The 17822-nt window shown below is 43.2% G+C and overlaps 2 protein-coding genes across 3 annotated transcripts in view; both read left to right on the forward strand.

The window, feature by feature from the left end:
• The window catches only part of JAZF1 (JAZF zinc finger 1), a 151860-nt gene that overhangs the window by 33952 nt on the left and 100086 nt on the right, over positions 1 to 17822 (forward strand). The window lies entirely within an intron of this gene.
• Positions 275 to 5571, forward strand: LOC148114319 (uncharacterized). The gene is made up of 2 exons (XM_087892626.1): positions 275 to 2499; positions 3569 to 5571. Exons 1-2 carry the CDS (start codon positions 1183 to 1185, stop codon positions 4385 to 4387), a joined length of 2136 nt encoding a protein of 711 aa, XP_087748752.1. The 5' UTR covers positions 275 to 1182; the 3' UTR covers positions 4388 to 5571.

Here is a 17822-nt window from a genome sequence, read left to right on the forward strand (position 1 = left end):
ATTACAAACATATCATTACTATGGTATTAATATCACAATAAGATTTCTTTTCCTTTCATAAAAGTTATTAATGGTAAATGACATGGAGGTGGAATCATTTAATGAAATGAAAAGTGGGAGATTTAAGATATAATTTTTTAAAAAGACTTTCTCAGTCACGGAGGAAACGCCGGTCACTAAAGGGTTACAACCTAGCCAGTAGCTCTAGGACTGAGTCCACCAACAAAAGAAGTCCCGCCTCTTCCTGTACCCAGTTTTTCGACTCGGTCCGGTAGAGGACAGTCGTGTCTATTAGTTCTCTCTCTCATTAATTCTTCATGGGGGAGTTTATTTGGCCATTGCTGGCTTATTTCTACTTAGTTTGCTCATTTCTGCTCAAATTGCTGGCGTTTTCTTCAAAAGCAGCTAAACTTAATTGGAATCAGCTGGGGAGCGCTAGAATCGCTCCGGCGGCCCTGAGCAGCCCCACGGCAGTGCCCACGTGCGTATTGTACCGCCTCTACTATTTGCAGCACTTTCAGAGGTTTTTGAGGCTTTTGGAGAGGTTTCCCTGCCTCCTGCTGCTGTTTGGAGAATTGTGGCTGCAGATTTCTGGCGCGAAGGCTTTTCCGCGCCCGATTTTGCCGCGCTTTTAAGCCCTTTGGCTAGCGGCCATTTCCTGCCTCCTGAGTAATCTTCCTGGCTCCTGGATTCTACTCTGCTTCTCTCCTGGCGCAGTGAGTTACCTGAACCACCAATTATCCCCTGTGGGTGCATTTAAGGGTGATTTCTATCCTTTGCATTTATTCTGAGCTGTAAAAGTAAATTTCTGCTCTATCATGGCTGATGCTAGGAGCAATAAATCCCAAAGCAAAGGAAAAAGGGGCCATTCTTCTGATCCTAAAGAAAGTTCCTCAGGGGATTCTGTTCCTCCCAAGGCAGCCAGAGTTTCTACTAGATCCACTCACTCCAAGAGTGCTAATATTGCTGCATCATCAAGAGAAGAGACCAGGAGGCATAAGGCCATGGAAAAGGCCTTTCAAAAAGCTGCTTCAGAGGCCTCTAGAGTTTCATCTCCTTCTGTGGGGCCTTCTAAATCTCCTGCCCTCCCCACTTCCAATGTGGCTGTTCCTTCTTCCCAAATTCAAATTGAACATGATTTTTCTCCTGATCAGTCTACTCTGGGTGAGAATGTAGCTGCTGATGCTTCTTCAGTTTTTCCTGCTGCTAGGCCTCTATCTCCAATTGTTTCTATTCAGCCCCCCCCCAAGGCAAGAATTTCCTAAGGCTCAAGCCCAATCCAGCATTCAGGGGGCTGAGGCTCCTGTAAATTTAACTCCTGCCCTAGCTGAACTTATTTCTGTTTCAATTAGGCAGGGTATTGCTGAAGGCCTTCAGCAAAGAGCCTCTTCTGAGGCCTCCAGTTATGTAAGTCAGCAGAGTCGTTCTGTGAGGGCCCAGGCTGTTGCTGATCCTGTGCAATATGAAGAAAGGGTGGATTCCCCGGAAAATGCAAGTCAAGGTTCCCTGTCTGAGGGGGAAATTGCCCCTGATCAAGATCTCTCGGATGATGAAGGTCTAGAACCAGACCAGCCTTCCTTCATTGGTCTTTTCAAGCCTCAATTATTCAGATCCCTTTTATTTAAAGCTCAAAATGTTACTGGCCTGGGAATTTCTTCTACTCCTTCCTCTCAAGGGGCTTCTACATCTTCTTCTCAGCATCCCTCTTCATCATTATTATTTCAGGAACCTTCCATTCGTGCAGAGGTCGTTCCAGCTCCCAAGCTGTTTTCTGATGTCGTTCAAAGACAGTGGTCTTCTCCTAGTTCTGGCCCGGTTCCCAATGGTCTAGATAAAAGATTTTATAATATGGCATCTGATTTTGCTAATATTCTTCAAGTTCCTTCTGTAGATGCTCCCGTTGTCGCTCTCTCTTCTGCATCTCCTCTTACTGGTCCGTCAGAGGAATTCCTGCGCCCTGAAGATAAGAAGTTTGAACGCTCCTTGGTCAAGGACCACCAGGCCTCAGCTTGGTCCATTCAGGCCTCCTCGGCCGCTTCCTTTTTTAACAGGACCTCCATCCTTTGGCTTCGCCAACTACAGGAAAGGCTGCCTCCTTCTGATATGCGATCTCACCAGGACATCAACAAGATCCTAGCTGCTGTTGAGTTCTCTGCTGATGCTACTCTGAATGCGGCAAGGTTTTCAGCTAAGGCTATCAGGGCTTCAGTCACTTCTCGTAGGCTTCTGTGGCTTCGTCAGTGGCAGGCAGATGTTCGGAACAAGTGGAGACTGGCATCAGCTCCTTTCTCGGGGAACAAGCTCTTCGGCCCAGTCTTGGATCCACTCCTCATCGAGACAAAGGATCATTGCAAGATTCTGCCCGCCTTATCGAGAAGATATGATCCTCGTCAGCAGGGTTCCTTTCGAAGCCATTCCTTTCACTCCGACTTCTCTTCCTTCCAGTCCAGGCCTCAGCGGTACTCTCAGCCCAGGGGCGGACAACAGCAGGATTTCCAGGTCAGGCAGGGGTCCCGTTTCCCTCCCCGCAGACCCTTCAGGGGGGGTGGGGGCGTCCTTTCGCAGGTCCCGTTAGTTCTCCTCTACCCATCCCTGACTCCTTTATTGGAGGTAGGTTAGCATTTTTTGCTGACCAATGGGATTGTTCAGTTTCAGACCCCTGGATTAGACGTACTATTAGGTTTGGGTTGACCCTTGAGTTCTCTTCTGTTCCTCCTGACTTGTTTGTCAGGTGCCCTGTCTCACATGTCAGGTCCAGGAGGATTCTGCTAGATGAGGCTATTCAACATCTTTTGGAGATTAGGGCTGTTCAATGTGTTCCCCTAGGGGAAGTTGGCCAGGGATTTTATTCCCGTTTGTTTCTAGTTCCCAAGGCTTCAGGAGGCTGGAGGGCCATATTGGATCTTAAATCCTTGAACCGATATATAGTCTATCGTCGGTTCAAGATGGAATCCCTCCAGACCATTCTCCTTTCTATCCGTCCAGGTGATTTTTTGTCTTCCATCGACTTGACTGAGGCTTATCTCCATGTGCCCATTTTTCCAGACCATCGGAAATACCTCCGTTTTTGTTATTGGGGTAGGCATTATCAGTATAGAGCCCTTCCCTTCGGCCTTTCCTCAGCTCCTAGGGTCTTTACAAAGATCATGGCTGCCTTATCGGGCCATATGAGATCTTTTCCTGTTAGAGTTTTGTTTTATCTAGATGATATTCTTATTTTGTCTAGTTCTGAGGTTAGGGGTAATGAGGATATTCAGGTCACCCTTCAGACCCTGCAATCCCATGGTTTTTTGGTTAATCGTTCTAAAAGCAACCTAGTTCCCTCCACATGCATTCAGCATTTAGGGGCTGTTATTAATTCTATCAGGTTGCAGGTTTCCCTTTCTCAGGATCGTCAGGACATTATTGTTGAGCTGGTAGGTCAGATTAAGGCCTCTTGCTCTTTTTCCCTCCTGGGGCTTTCTCGCTTGCTAGGGAAAATGGTTTCTGCCTTCGGGATCACTCCCTGGTCTCGGTTTCATAGCCGGGAACTTCGAAGGTTTTTACTTCCGTTTCAATGGTCTCGCAGGAGCACGTCAGAGGCCAGAGTCCCCTTGACTCCTCAAGTTCTCCGGTCCTTGGCATGGTGGACCTCTCCGGCTCTTGCTCAGGGATGCCTGTTCAGAATGCCTCAGCGCGTGAGCATTACCACGGACGCGAGCCTCTTCGGATAGGGGGCTCACCTGGGGTCTCAGCTGGCCCAAGGGCAGTGGTCGGTCCAGGAGAGGGGACTTCACATCAACATCTTGGAGCTCAGAGCCATCTTCCGAGCTCTTCGCAAGTTCGCTCCTCTCCTTCGAGGTCTGGACGTCTTGATCAGAACAGACAACGTAGCTGCCAAGGCCTACATCAACCGGCAGCGAGGGACCCGCTCCAAGGCTCTCATGAGGGAGGCATCTCGTCTCTTCAGGTGGGCGGAGAGTCACTTGGCATCCATTCACGCCTCTCACATCTCAGGGTCAGCAAATGTTCAGGCGGACGCTCTCAGTCACTCGGTGGTGGACTAGACGGAGTGGAGCCTCGATCCACTTCTGTTCCAGGACATCGTGCATCGCTTCGGCCTTCCAGCAGTGGACCTCTTCGCGTCCAAATCCAACCACCAGCTTCCAAGGTTTTACACGAGATTTCCTGTCCCGGGAGCCGAAGCTGTGGACGCATTGATCAGCCCGTGACCTTGTGGTCTTCTTCTCTATGCTTTCCAACCTCTTCCCCTCATCTCCAGGGTCATCAGGAAGCTGTTGCAGGAACAAGCCGAGCTCATCCTTCTGGCTCCCTTCTGGCCCAGACAACCATGGTTTGCGGATCTGATGGCTCTCTCTGTTGCTCCCCATTGGCAGATCCCGGCTGACAAAATATCTCTGTGGCAGGTGCTGTCTAGCTCATCCAGACCCTCAGTGGCTCCGGCTGACCGTCTGGAGGTTGAGCGGTTCCTCCTGTCCTCAGCCAGGGTGCCTTCGGAAATAATTTCTACGATCCAGGCCTCTCGTCGAGGATCAACGAACCGTATTTACAATACCACTTGGATGGCCTTCTCTGCCTGGTGTCGCCGTAAGAAGGTCCTTCCTACTGCTGCTTCCATTCTTGACATCCTGGGCTTCCTTCAAATCGGGGCTTTCTCCCAATACCCTCTGGAGGCAAATCTCTGCCATCTCATCTATCCTCACCTGCGGCACCGCTGAGTCTGTGTCCACTCATCCTCTCATCCGTTCATTCCTCAGAGGCGCGACCAATCTACGTCCTCTGGCTGTTCATCAGTTTCCCACCTGGGACCTGAATAAGGTTCTGTTAGCTCTTACTGGTCCTCCTTTTGAACCTCTCCGGGAAGTCTCGCTGAAGTTCTTGTCTTTTAAGGCAGCCTTTCTAGTGGCTATCACCTCGGCTAGGAGGATCTCGGAGTTGGCTGCCCTCTCAGTTCGCCAGGATCTCTGTATTATTCATGCTGATCGAGTAGTTTTGAGATTGGATCCAGCTTTTATTCCAAAGATCAATTCAGCTTTTCATCGTTCTCAAGAGATCATTCTTCCCAACTTCTGTCCTTCCCCCCGTCATCGCTTGGAGAAGGGGTGGCACAAACTTGATGTTCGTCGGGCTCTCAAGATTTATATCTCCAGGACTTCTTCCTTTCGTCGCTCCGAGGCTCTCTTTGTGTCTTTCCAACCCCAGTCCATGGGGTCAAAGGTTTCTTCTACTACCTTGGGTCGATGGCTCAGGGCTTCCATTTCTTTAGCTTATGAAGCTCAATCGTTTCCAGTGCCTCATGGTGTTACAGCCCACTCTACCAGGAGGGCGGCTACTTCGGCTGCCTGGTCTACCCAAGCTTCACTCGAGGAGGTCTGCTGAGCCGCTACTTGGACGTCTCCATCTCCATTTATCCGGCATTACCGGGTGGATGTTTATGCATCGGCGGAAGCCTCCTTTGGAAGACGTGTGCTGCAGCGGGTATCTTCCCAGGACCAGGAGAGGCGCCAGCCTTCTCCCTCCCAATAGGTACACGGGCTTTGGTATATCCCTTTAGTGACCGGCGTTTCCTCCGTGACTGAGAATGAGCGTTGGTCTTACCTGATACGCCACTTCTAGTCACTAGGAAACGCCGGTCACCCCCTCCCAATTGGTCCGGCACCTCTCGTGCTGGCTTTTGGCTGTTGACGGAGGGGGGAGGGTCCTGGGGATTTTTTACCTTTCCTTTATTTTTTACAGACACGACAGTCTACCTTTCGTCCTCGTCTCAAACTGGATACAGGAAGAGGCGGGACTTCTTTTGTTGGTGTCGGTCCTAGAGCTACTGGCTAGGTTGTAACCCTTTAGTGACCGGCGTTTCCTAGTGACTAGAAGTGGCGTATCAGGTAAGACGAACGCTCATTTTCACACACTGCCCTCATTGTTGCAAAATATCTATTTGATACCTGTAATTGGGAATTAGAAAAAAATATGGATGATAGGCTTATCAAAGGCCAGTTCTATATTGTATTTAGAACCAGATGCAGTTAATCTTGATCACATATTCTTGTGAATTTTCCATAAGTATCCAGTTGGCCACCACGAGAATAAAAAGCCCAATTAACAGTTGGGCCATTGGTGTGATCTAATACAATGATGATGTTCTTATAGATCAAAGAAAGACTTGCAGAATGTCTTTTCTATGAACAGAGGACAGAATAGTAGGCCATACACTTCCATATTTCTGGAATCTCAGATTATGTCATTGGTTTATTTTTATTTGTTGCACTGGATCACTGTTCATATTTTTCAACTATGAAGAAATTAGTTCTATTTTTTCATGCTATTGGAACTTTTCTATCAATATTGGAATTCAATTCTGTGTCTTTATTGTTCTTCCTACTTCCATTTTCTTTCTCATGTCTTTTTTTCCAATTTTATTTGAAAATAAAATGGAAGAAAATCATCTTCTACTTGCTTTTATTGTTTATACTTTTTTGTACATGCAAGGATTGCAAAATATTAAGAATAATTTTAAAACATTATCGTTATCCCTGGTAAAAAAAGTAAAGATGTAAAATTTTAAAAGAAATTATAATTATTAGAATAAAAATAATAGTATAAAATTTTAATAGAATTGTCAGTTGATATCATTTTTTTCTATGCAGATTGAATAATTGTCATGTTTCGTTATCTGTTTCTGAATAACACAGAAGCCATAAGTAGAAGTTCCTGCAGATTTTTCTCACTCAGCCTGCAGTATGAGAAAGGTTGTAAAGGTTTGTAAAAGGAATACCATGCATAGTCCTTCTTACACATGAACCTATACTTCCTTTATTAATTTAAAGTGAGTTTGGGTTTGCCCACTTTCCTATAGATGCAAATAAACTAAATGTCAATAACTAATTTAAAATATTTATTAAATTACATCATTGGATTCTTTTCTCTTGTTCCTGACTGGAAGAGGAAGAAAAAAATTAGTAGGGTAATTCATTCTCACAGTAATCTTTTGACAGCTTGTAAAGCATTTAATAATAAGTCTAAATAGCTATTTCTTCTATTATTATGTTGCATTATCTGGTCCTTCCATTGTTAGTTTAATGCAAGTCAGGACTTGGAGAGAATCTGTGTGAAGCCATTAGGCAGTGCAGGCTGTGTTTGTTTAGTCTAGTCTATTCATAGCCTAAGCTTTTGTTTGAAAAATGCTTTATATTTCAAGGGATGCTGTCCACAAATTAAATCCGCACTTAGCTGATTTCATAACTAAATGGTCCAAAGTCTTTCTTTTTTCCTATGGTGCTTAAAACAGAGCTTCCATGGACTAACTTAATGAGCTAATCAGTTAAATTGAAATTGTCTTTCATTGATGTTTGTGATTAAAAAGTGAAGGCATAACTGTAAACTGCAAAAAAAATAAAGCTCACGTTTATCTCAAACTCTTGTTACACCTTTTCTAAGATTTTTTTTAAAGGTAAGTAGTTATTTAAACATTTGATACTGTGGATTGATTTTTGAGATAGACTCAAAAGCTTTGTAGGAGAAGGCAAATAGAAAAATCAATAGAATAGAGTAACCGAGTTGGAAGGAATCTTGGAGGTCTTCTAGTCCTGCTTAGGCAAGAAACCCTACACCACTTCAGACAAATGGTTATTCAACAACTTCTTAAAAACTGAAACTTAAAAACAGTGTTGGAGCATTCACAATTTCTGAAGGCAAGTTGTTCCATTGATTAATTGCTCTGTCAGGAAATTTCTCCTTAGTTCTAAGTTGATTCTCTCCTTGATTAGTTTTCACCTATTGCTTCTTGTTCTACCGTCTGAAATAGTATACTCTGCTACAATACATTACAAGATGTCAACTCCAAAGTCAAGTGACAGTGTAAATCTCAGCAACTGTTAGAGCAGTGTTCTTAACCTTGCCAACTTTAAAGTATCTAATGCCAACTTCCAGAAGTCCCCAGGTAGGATTCAGTTCTCGGAATTGAAGTCTACATGCCTTAAAATTTCTAAGATTGAGAAACTTTGAATTAGAGAATAGATTGTGCAGTGCTTTGGATCTAGTTCTGAAAAGGAGCTTTAGATTGTTCTGCGTTTGCTTCCAGAACTGTGCAAACTATGCTTCAACAAACAAGAACAGCTATTTTAATGAAACTCTTACAGGTGTTGCATTTCCATTCTTCGAAGCTTTAATGCACCTTTTCAGAATCAAATCCAAAAGATTACACAAATCTGATAGAGAGGTACTTTTCTGCAAAGTCTTGGCCTCTTGGGGATTTGTTTTGCCCTGAAAAAAAAACTTTCACCAGTAGCATATTAGGAAAGAGGAATACAAAGTTATTTTTTCCTGTAATAATTTTTTCCTGTAAAAAATAACAAAGTTATTTTTTCCTGTAACAAAAATAAGTTTGTTTAAATATATTAAGATAAAGATTGAATTAATAAAAAATAAAATTAAGGAGAATGTATATGATTAAGAATAGAAAAAATAGAATTCAAGGGTGAAAGAAGATACTGTTTATAAAAGTAAGAATAGAAAAATTAAGCTTTGATTAACAAATATGGAAAAAGAATACTTTGGCAGAAACTAAGTAACTAAGTAACTAAATAAGTAAAATATATTTGGATATGATGAATTATATATGATATGATATGATATGGTCAATACTCTATTTCAAAAAATATGTGGGTGTGTATTGGGGGGGGAGAAACCAATAAAATTTGTCAAAAAAACCCACAATGATAGTTCAAAAATAAGTATGTTTTGCAGAATAAAACACTACAGCCTAAAATGTGAAAAAAAATCACATATATACACTGGTAAACATTTTTATGAACTGATGGATACTCTCTAATTGACCTAAATACTGCACACATTCTGGAAATCTTGTCATCTTGAAATATGCACTCTCTGTGTGTGTAGGGAATTAAGTAAACCTCAACCCTTGGAGAACGCAATAATTTATTTTCAAAGTTTATATTCTATCAGCACATGAAATTGCTTATCTCCTCATGGAGGCTTTGAAAAGCGTTTTAAAAGGAAAGAGTTCTTTATTAATAAGATGTAAAGCAGACAGATTTCCTGGAGAAAGAAAATAACTACTTCCTGTTGGAAATTTTTAGGCCTCTCAAATGTTTGAATTTAAATAAATAAATAAATAAATAAAGAGGAATAGGCGGGAATAGACCCTTTCTTTCTCTTTTTGACATCCTTCCTGCTCTTTTAGTTAAGGAAAACAGATATATAGATCATACCAGAAATGTGAGTTCATTAATTGCACATGGCTGTGATAAGCCACATGTTGCTAGCTGTTGCTGTACACTTTCTGAAAAATTCTATCTGAAGAATTGGCCTTTACATGGAATTGTGAGGAGAAAATAGCACAAGAATTAACCAAACATCCAAAATCAGAGCTAAAATTTTAAAAAGCTTGCAAAAAAGAAAATAAAAATCTTTCCATTCCCTCTTCTCAGATGTAGATTTCTATTTATGTCAACTGAAACTATATGAGTTTCTTCTAAGGATTCTATCTTGACCTTAACTTTTCCATCTCCAGCACAATCACTCTGTGTGTGCCGTATTTCCAGGAATAACGACCCATCCCATTCTCACCATTTATATCTGATTTAGTAAGAAAATATTTAATTTACAGCTTCATTTCATGTATAAAGAGAATGTCACTTTGGCCTTAAAAGATGCAGAAAACTGATGTAAGATCACTGATGTAGCAGATGACAGGAAAGAACACTGGAATTACTGTTTGGGCCCCTAATTAGCATATGATTAAAATATTTGAATATATTTTAAAACATCGTGATTTGAAAAGCATTGGGATGATTTTCTACTTAAAAAGCTGAATAATTAATCTAAATTATGGCTGGCTGATATTTTCAGACATTGGCATCATTGTGTGATTTTAGGCAGGGGTATTGGAATGGTGAAATACCAGAATTTTACCAAGATATCCAAATCACATGCAAACAAGGAAACAAACTTTATTATGCCCTTTTAGTAGTATAATAAAATTACATAATATCAGCCCCAAGAACTACTAAATTGCCTGAGCTGTAAAGACTTGCTTGACTTCATTTAAGAATGTCAGCTTGTGGGTTCTTAGAATACCAATATTTCAAAAAAAAGTTGGTGAGCTTTTGTCTAATTTTTAGATTTTTACAATATGTTTCTTGTAGGTTCAGTGGAGTATCGTGGCTGTTGACAATTTCTCCATGTTGACAATTTCTGAACTATATGCCTTTATTCAAAGCAATAAATCTGCTGGCAACTCCGGTTCAGTTTCTTTCTGTTTTAGATTCAAAGCTGGCATAGAAATATAATGAGGCAGCTTTCCTCAGCCAGATACCTTTCAGTACTCCCCCAATGTCCATAATGAGGATGATGTGAGATTAGTTGTAAAGGTTAAAAAACTGTTATTCAGATTAGTTTTAAAGGTTAAGCAAACTGTTAATCACATTTCCTAGCATTGCTATTATTATGAGAAAGAGGAGCCTCCAAGGTCAGATTTAATTGAGAAACATATGGCTTTTCTTTGCTGTCTTACGGTTTGGGAAAGAATTTTGAAAGCGAGATAAGCTTGTATTTGTTGGGGAAAAATAGTGTTTTCACATCCTGTGTAAGATATTGCCAATTATACTTCTGTAGCTGTGATATGGCAAGGATGTAAAAAGCCATGATTATTTATACAAGAGGTCTTGTTAAACCAGGGCAACAAAATTCATTATGGCATGGAATAAAATCTTTCTTTTCAATCTTCCATTGCAAATTAATATTCCCTCTCTACCACCTGTTGATCTTCTACTTCACATTAAGAGTCTTACTCTTCAAATTACTTCCAATGTATTAAACCTTTCCTACTAATCATCAACAATCATAGAATCCATGCAACATTATTTAGGCTCACAATCATATTTTCCAATCATCCTAGGAATGAAATGGCTTCAGGTTAATAATTCATATAAGTAATTATGACTGGGATGACTTAACCCTTGAGTCTCTAGAATATAAATCTCACAAAATACAAGGCTGCACCTTCCCACTTATCATCTCACAATAGGAGCACCCAAATACTTTCTCTGCCAGTATACTGATCTACAATTGACCTGTACTTGGAAAGGTGTAAGCACAGAGATTGTCAATCAGTTTTGTAATGTATCAATCTTATTCCTAGAGCTTAGACCCATAAAATGCCACTTGTACCCAATGTCAAGACATATTTTGTCTACCTAAGGAACTTTATCAATACAAATTTGCAGAAAAAAATAATGATTTACTACTTGACCACAATATTTGATTATATTGCACTGTTTTTAATTTATTGGATAGTGCGTATCTTTAATTTAATAAGTGAAAAGCACCTTCCTTTTCTACAATACCTCTTGTCTTCATTGTTGCTATTAAGAAGGATGTATCAATATAGCTTATAAATTACCAGTTCCTGAGTGTGCTAATAATTAGGGATTATTATCTTCTTTCCCTCATTTCTGAGCCTTTGGAATATTTGTAGGAAGCCTACTTTCCTCTTTTTTCCAGAAATTACTAGAGATCTAGTATACTTTCACTTTGAAGAAGGAAGTTACAGTTTAACTTTGAGGAAGGAAGGGCATAAATATTTTAAGTGTATTTAGATTCTCTGTATGAAAAGCTTAAATATAGTTATAATACACCTGTAACAAGAGAGACTGAATCTCTATTCCCCATTTTTTTCCCCTTCTGTTGATTGATAGCATCATAATTTCATTAGGAATATACTTTAGTTTTGTAGCTCTGTTGTAACAGATTGCTGACATGGATTCATAACTTTTAACCGTATCTCTGAGTCAGACATGAAAGATCACAGCATTACATGAAAAGTACTCATAGATGATAGAAGATGGTCCAAAACATTTGGTTATTGGTGGAAATATTCTGGTTTTATTAAGCATCCCGTATATTTATTTATTTATTTACTGATAATTTTTTTACTTAAAATAATTATATATTGCCACTTGTGTAAAGCATCTCTAGGTGGTTTACAATATCAAAAGGTATTCAGTAGAATTTGAATTTTTTAAAAAAGCATTTAACTAGTATCTATACAGTATACAGTATATAATAAGATGTTACTGAAGTTAAAGGAGAACTACTGTTCTATGTTCAGTTTTTGCTATTTGATTATAAAGTACTAATAGAGGTGATGAATAGAGGGAAGTTTTTTTATCTGAAAATAGCAAGTTAATTCAGAATTAAATGCTGGATATCAGCTGCTGCATATCTAATAAAAATCTAACAAATCTGAAGAAGCAACTTAAGAATTGGGTTCAAATTGAAAGGATCATCTGAAGCTAACTATCATAATAAGAAATGTTTTTGTTTTGCTCTCATTCACACAGATATTTCCTACATACATGTGCAGGATATTTCTTCAAATCATGCAGCTTATTTTGTGTTAATACTAGGATTTTATGATTTGCTTGCAATAGTACATTAAGGGGATTTATGTTGATTCCTGAACTTAGTGAACATAGTTTAATATTAATCTGTCTTCTCATTTTTTCATATGTTTTCTATATAAATGAAATATTATCCCAAATCCTCAGAAACTTTTTTTTTAAGTGGATACGGTTTCAGGATATTGTTTTTATATTTTAGATATGATGATGTAAGTATGGACTTAATCCTATTGTATGAATAGCCTTGCTAAGCAACAGGAATACATTTTGTCTTGCTATAGCATAAAGTTGACAAAAGTAACATGTAATCCCACTATGTTTTGGGATCACAGCTTTCATTAGCCAAACAAGGAAATCTTGAGGGATCCTGGACTACAACATCTATTAGAGAGTTTCTGACAGCTTTCTTAGATAAAAACATGCTTTCTGGTAAATATATGTAGATGTATGTGTGCAAATAATGAATTTTCTAGGTTGTAAACAATAAACTACAGCTGTGTACATATTCTAAGACGACTAGAAAAATAAATCACAACGTCCCCATTCATAGCATAATGCTATTATTACCAATCTACTATTAAAGCAATCAACATAATATGACAATACAGGAACTTGGCATTGTTCTATGCTACTAAATTTCCTTTTTAAAGTGAAGCTTCTTGGCCAAAACTACCACCTAGGACTGTGCTTCAGAAAACTATTTTTTCCAGAAATTCTCAGTGCAGAGAAGCTCTTTACAATTTCATCAGCAGAGGGCAGTGTAAGTCAGTAGACTTTGAAGGTTTCTTCCAACTGCAGATTAACAACTGCAGTTATAAAATAGCACTGTGAGGTTTCATTTGTTTTAATTTGTTGTTTGCTTAAGAAGTTTATCGTTTTTGTGTCTTTCTGCATGAATTTCATTTTATTAAAATGCAGTTTCAGATAAGTAGATAAGTTACATTTGAGAAGCTAATGAAAAATGAAAACTTGATCCAGAAGAGGATAGGGAAAAAGTAAGCAGCAGCACAGCGATAAGGGAGGCTTTTGCATAGGTTTACTGTCATGTGTACCAATTGTGCCCATTCCTGACTGGGAGTTTTTATGCTTTATCAATTTTTTATTTAGATTATTAGAACAGACTCTAAATGGGGATTCCCTTGAAGAATATTCAAGAAGCCACAGTTGATCTACAATGCAGTAACATCAGAGATGGACTGCTTCTGGTTCGCACTGTTTCAGGTGAACCGGTAGTTAAGATTCTGCGCAGTTCAGCGAATCTTAAATCCCATCTGGCTGGCCCTGCCCTTGCTTGTTTTTTGGCCTGTTTTCCTGCCCGAAAAACACTTCGAAAAATGGCCTGAAAATGGCCTGTTGTTAAGAACCAGTTGTTAAGTTATTCAAGTCCCACCACTGAGTAACATAGGCAGGTTTTAGCACTTTTCAATGCAGGTAGTTCTCAGTTTAAGACCATTCATTTAGTGACCTTCAAAGTTACATCAGCACTGAAAAAAGTGACTTACAACTGGTCTTCCCGCTTAAAATTGCCACAGCATGCCTATGGTGATAAGATCCAAATTCAAAAGCTTAGCAACTGGCATATAGTTATACTGGTTGCGCTGCCCCATGGTCATGTGATTACCATTTGCAACCTGGGCAGCAGGCTTCCAATAAGCAAAGTCAGATTCTCTTAATTACCACATGATTCACTTGATAATTGTGGTGATTTGCATAAGAACCGTGACAAAAAAACTGTAAGAATTGGGCCCAGGTCATTTAACCACCACATTCCTTAGCAACAGAGGTTCTATTCCTAATTATGTTTGTAAGTCAAGAACTACCTGGTATATAGGTAATCCTTGAGGCACAACACACCATTTAATGAACATCCAAAATTATGACAGACCTCCCAAAAGCTACATATGATCCCATTTCAAAATGGAAACAGCTGCAGTGGCCTTGCAATTACTCATTTTTACAATTGACCATAGGGTTGCTTCAGTGTCCCCTACCTCTTTCCTTCACCCCACCCTGCCAGGACCTCACACCCTGCCTTGGGCCTGCTCTCCACTCACCCATCATCCACCACACATACCTTTGGAACAGTGATGGGTTGCCCCAGTTTTGACCAGTGCGCAAGAACCGGTAGTAAAATCAGTAGGAGGCTCCGCCCACTGACCTAGATGTCATTGTAAGTGATATGCGCATGCGCAGAAGAGAGCGTGCGTGGGCACAAGGCGAACTGGTAGTAAAGGTAAGTAGAAGCACAAGATTTTAAGGGTTTTAAGGGATATAGATTGAGAGGTTTTCTAACAAAATTTTTAGCGAAAATTTTAAGGGGACCCGGGCGGGCGACTAGGGTGGGTTCGCGGGGTAATCCACAGGGGTTGGGGGGAGCTGGGGGAGCTAGTTCCTATATTGGGGAGGGCGTTGCCATCGACATCGTGGGTGGGAGGGGCAGATATGGCGGGAGCAGGGGGCCATATCGTGTTAGGGGAGGACGCACTCGCTATCTGCGAGCGTTTGCATGCTCCGGCCCTCAATGCTCGTCTCGCATCCCGGGTTGCTCAGATCCTCAGGCCCTGGGCCTTCGGTTGATGTTGTGCAATGCCAGGTCTGTGGTAAATAAAGCCCCCCTCATTTGTGATCTGGTTCAGGAGGGGGGTGCGGACCTGGTAGGGATTACGGAGACCTGGTTGGGCCAGGAGGGGGGGGTCCCCCTCGTTGAGATGTGCCCTCCAGGTTTCTATGCATTCCATCAGCCGAGGTCCCAGGAGAGGGGTGGGGGGTGGCGGTTCTAGTAAAGGAAGGTCTCGCCCCAAGGGAAGCCACTGTACCTCAGATAGCCGGATGTGAGTCCCTCCTTGTGAAGTGGGGACAAGGGAGGCAGATGGGCTTGCTGATTACGTACCTGGCTCCCTGCCACGTATCGGCGGCCCTGCCCGAGCTCCTCAACGTGATTGCCAAGGTGGAGGTGGAGACCCCCAGGCTTATGGTCATGGGGGACTTTAATCTGCCGTCTGTCAGCGAAGCGTCTGAGGCGGCTCGGGAGTTCATGGCTTCCATGACGGCCATGGACCTGACCCAATTAATTTGTGGACCCACGCACACAGGAGGACACACTCTGGATCTGATTTTTGTCTCTGGGCAGTGGAAGAATGATCTCGAGATAGGGGAGATAGTGATTAAGCCCTTGTCATGGTCGGATCATTCCCTTCTTAGGCTTGACTTTCTAACCGCCACACCCCGCCGCAGGGAGGCGGAACAGACCAGATGGTTCCGCCCCAGGTGCCTGATGGATCCTGATAGGTTCCAGACGGAGCTTGGGCCATTTCCTGAGACTCTGAGTCATGGCTCGGCTGAGGATCTGATGGCCACCTGGGATAGGGCGGCCGCTGATGCTTTGGACCGAGTCGTGCCTGTGCGGCCTCTGACCTGTCGCCGAGTCTACCTGGCTCCTTGGTTTTCTGAGGAGCTGAGGGAGATGAAGCGCCAGAAAAGACGCCTAGAGAGCAGTTGGAGATCTAGTCGCTCCGAATCCGACCAAACACTGGTAAGATCTCATATTAAGACTTACCTAGTGGCGATAAAAGCGGCAAAATGTAACTATTTTTCCGCTCTTATCGCATCGGCAGATAATCGCCCGGCCGCCCTGTTTAGGGTGACCCGTTCCCTCCTTCATCTGGGAGCGCGGGAGGATCCCTTGCAGGGTCGTGCCGAGGATTTTGTCCAGGATCTGCACGATAAAATCACTCAGATTCGGGAAGGCTTGGTCTCTGACTGGGTAGGTACAGACGGGATGATGGGTGTCGGTCTTGAGACTGCCATTTGGGAGGAGTTCGACCCTGTTGCTCCCGAGGACATGGACAGGATACTGGGGCGACTGAACGCGACCACATGCTTATTGGACCCGTGTCCCTCCTGGTTGGTGCTGGCCTCCCAAGAGGTTACGCGAGGCTGGCTCCAGGTATTATCAACGCTTCCTTGAGTGAGGGTGTCTTGCCATCCGCCTTGAAAGAGGCGGTGGTGAGGCTCCTCCTCAAGAAGCCTGCTCTGGATCCGGCTGTTTTGGCTAACTATCGTCCGGTCTCCAACCTTCCCTTCTTGGTGAAGGTTGTTGAGAGTGTGGTGGTGCAACAGCTTCCTGGGTACCTGGATGAAGCTGTCTATCTGGATCCGCTCCAGTCCGGCTTCAGGCCTGGGCACAGCACGGAAACGGCATTGGTCGCGTTGGTGGATGATCTCTGAAGGGCTCGGGATAGGGGTTGTTCCTCTGTCCTGGTCCTGTTAGATCTCTCAGCGGCTTTTGATACCATCGACCATGGTATCCTGCTGCGCCGGTTGGAGGAGTTGGGAGTGGGGGGCACTGTTTTGTGGTGGTTCTCCTCCTATCTCTCCGACCGGTCGCAGTCGGTGTTGGCAGGGGGGCAGAGGTCGACCCCGAGGCGCCTTGTTTGTGAGGTGCCTCAGGGGTCGGTCCTCTCGCCCCTTCTGTTCAACATTTATGTGAAGCCGCTGGGTGAGATCATCCGTGGCTTTGGGGTGGAGTTCCATCAGTACGCTGATGATACGCAGCTGTACATCTCCACCCCAGGCCATCCCAACGATGCCCTTGAAGTGATGTCCCAGTGCCTGGAGGCCGTGTGGATCTGGATGGGGAGTAGCAGGCTCCGACTCAACCCTTCCAAGACCGAGTGGCTGTGGCTTCCGGCGTCCCGATATAGCCAGCTGGTGCCATCGCTGGCTATTGGGAGCGAGTTATTGGCCCCCACGGACAGGGCTCGCAACTTGGGCGTCCTCCTGGATGCACAGCTGTCTTTAGAAGAGCATATGACGGCCGTGGCCAGGGAGGCTTTTTATCAGGTCCGCCTGATTCGCCAGTTGCGTCCCTTTCTAGATTGGGATTCCTTACGCACAGTCACCCAGGCACTCGTCACTTCCCGCCTGGACTACTGCAATGCTCTCTACAAGGGGCTCCCCTTGAGGAGTACCTGGAGGCTCCAACTGGTGCAGAATGCGGCCACGCGGGGGATTATGGGAGCGAGGGGTCACTCCCATGTGACACCTCTCCTGCGTGAGCTGCATTGGTTTCCGGTGGTCTTCCAGGTGCGCTTCAAGGTGTTGGTTACCACCTTTAAAGCGCTCCATGGCATAGGACCTGGGTATTTGCGGGACTGCCTTCTGCTGCCAATAGCCTCCCACCGACCAGGACGCTCCCACAGAGAGGGACTCCTCAGGGTGCTGTCGGCCAGGCAATGTCGGCTGGTGACCCCCAGGGGGAGGGCCTTCTCTGTGGCAGCTCCCGCCCTCTGGAACGATTTGCCTCTGGAGATAAGAAGGATATCGGATCTCCGGGTCTTTCACCATGCCCTGAAAACTTTTCCAGCAAGCGGGGCTGGCATGAACCCCGCCCCCTTTTTTAGT

Source organism: Pantherophis guttatus, chromosome 4 (genome assembly GCF_059756535.1).
Source record: "Pantherophis guttatus breed Tessera chromosome 4, ASM5975653v1, whole genome shotgun sequence".
Lineage (NCBI taxonomy): Eukaryota > Metazoa > Chordata > Lepidosauria > Squamata > Colubridae > Pantherophis > Pantherophis guttatus.

Bases quoted from the DNA above. Each gene is read 5' to 3' on its own strand.
- LOC148114319 (XM_087892626.1), top strand. From the start codon at position 1,183: ATGCTTCTTCAGTTTTTCCTGCTGCTAGGCCTCTATCTCCAATTGTTT. The intron at 2,500-3,568 runs GTCAGGCAGGGG...ATGGTCTCGCAG, and splicing joins GACAACAGCAGGATTTCCAG to GAGCACGTCAGAGGCCAGAG.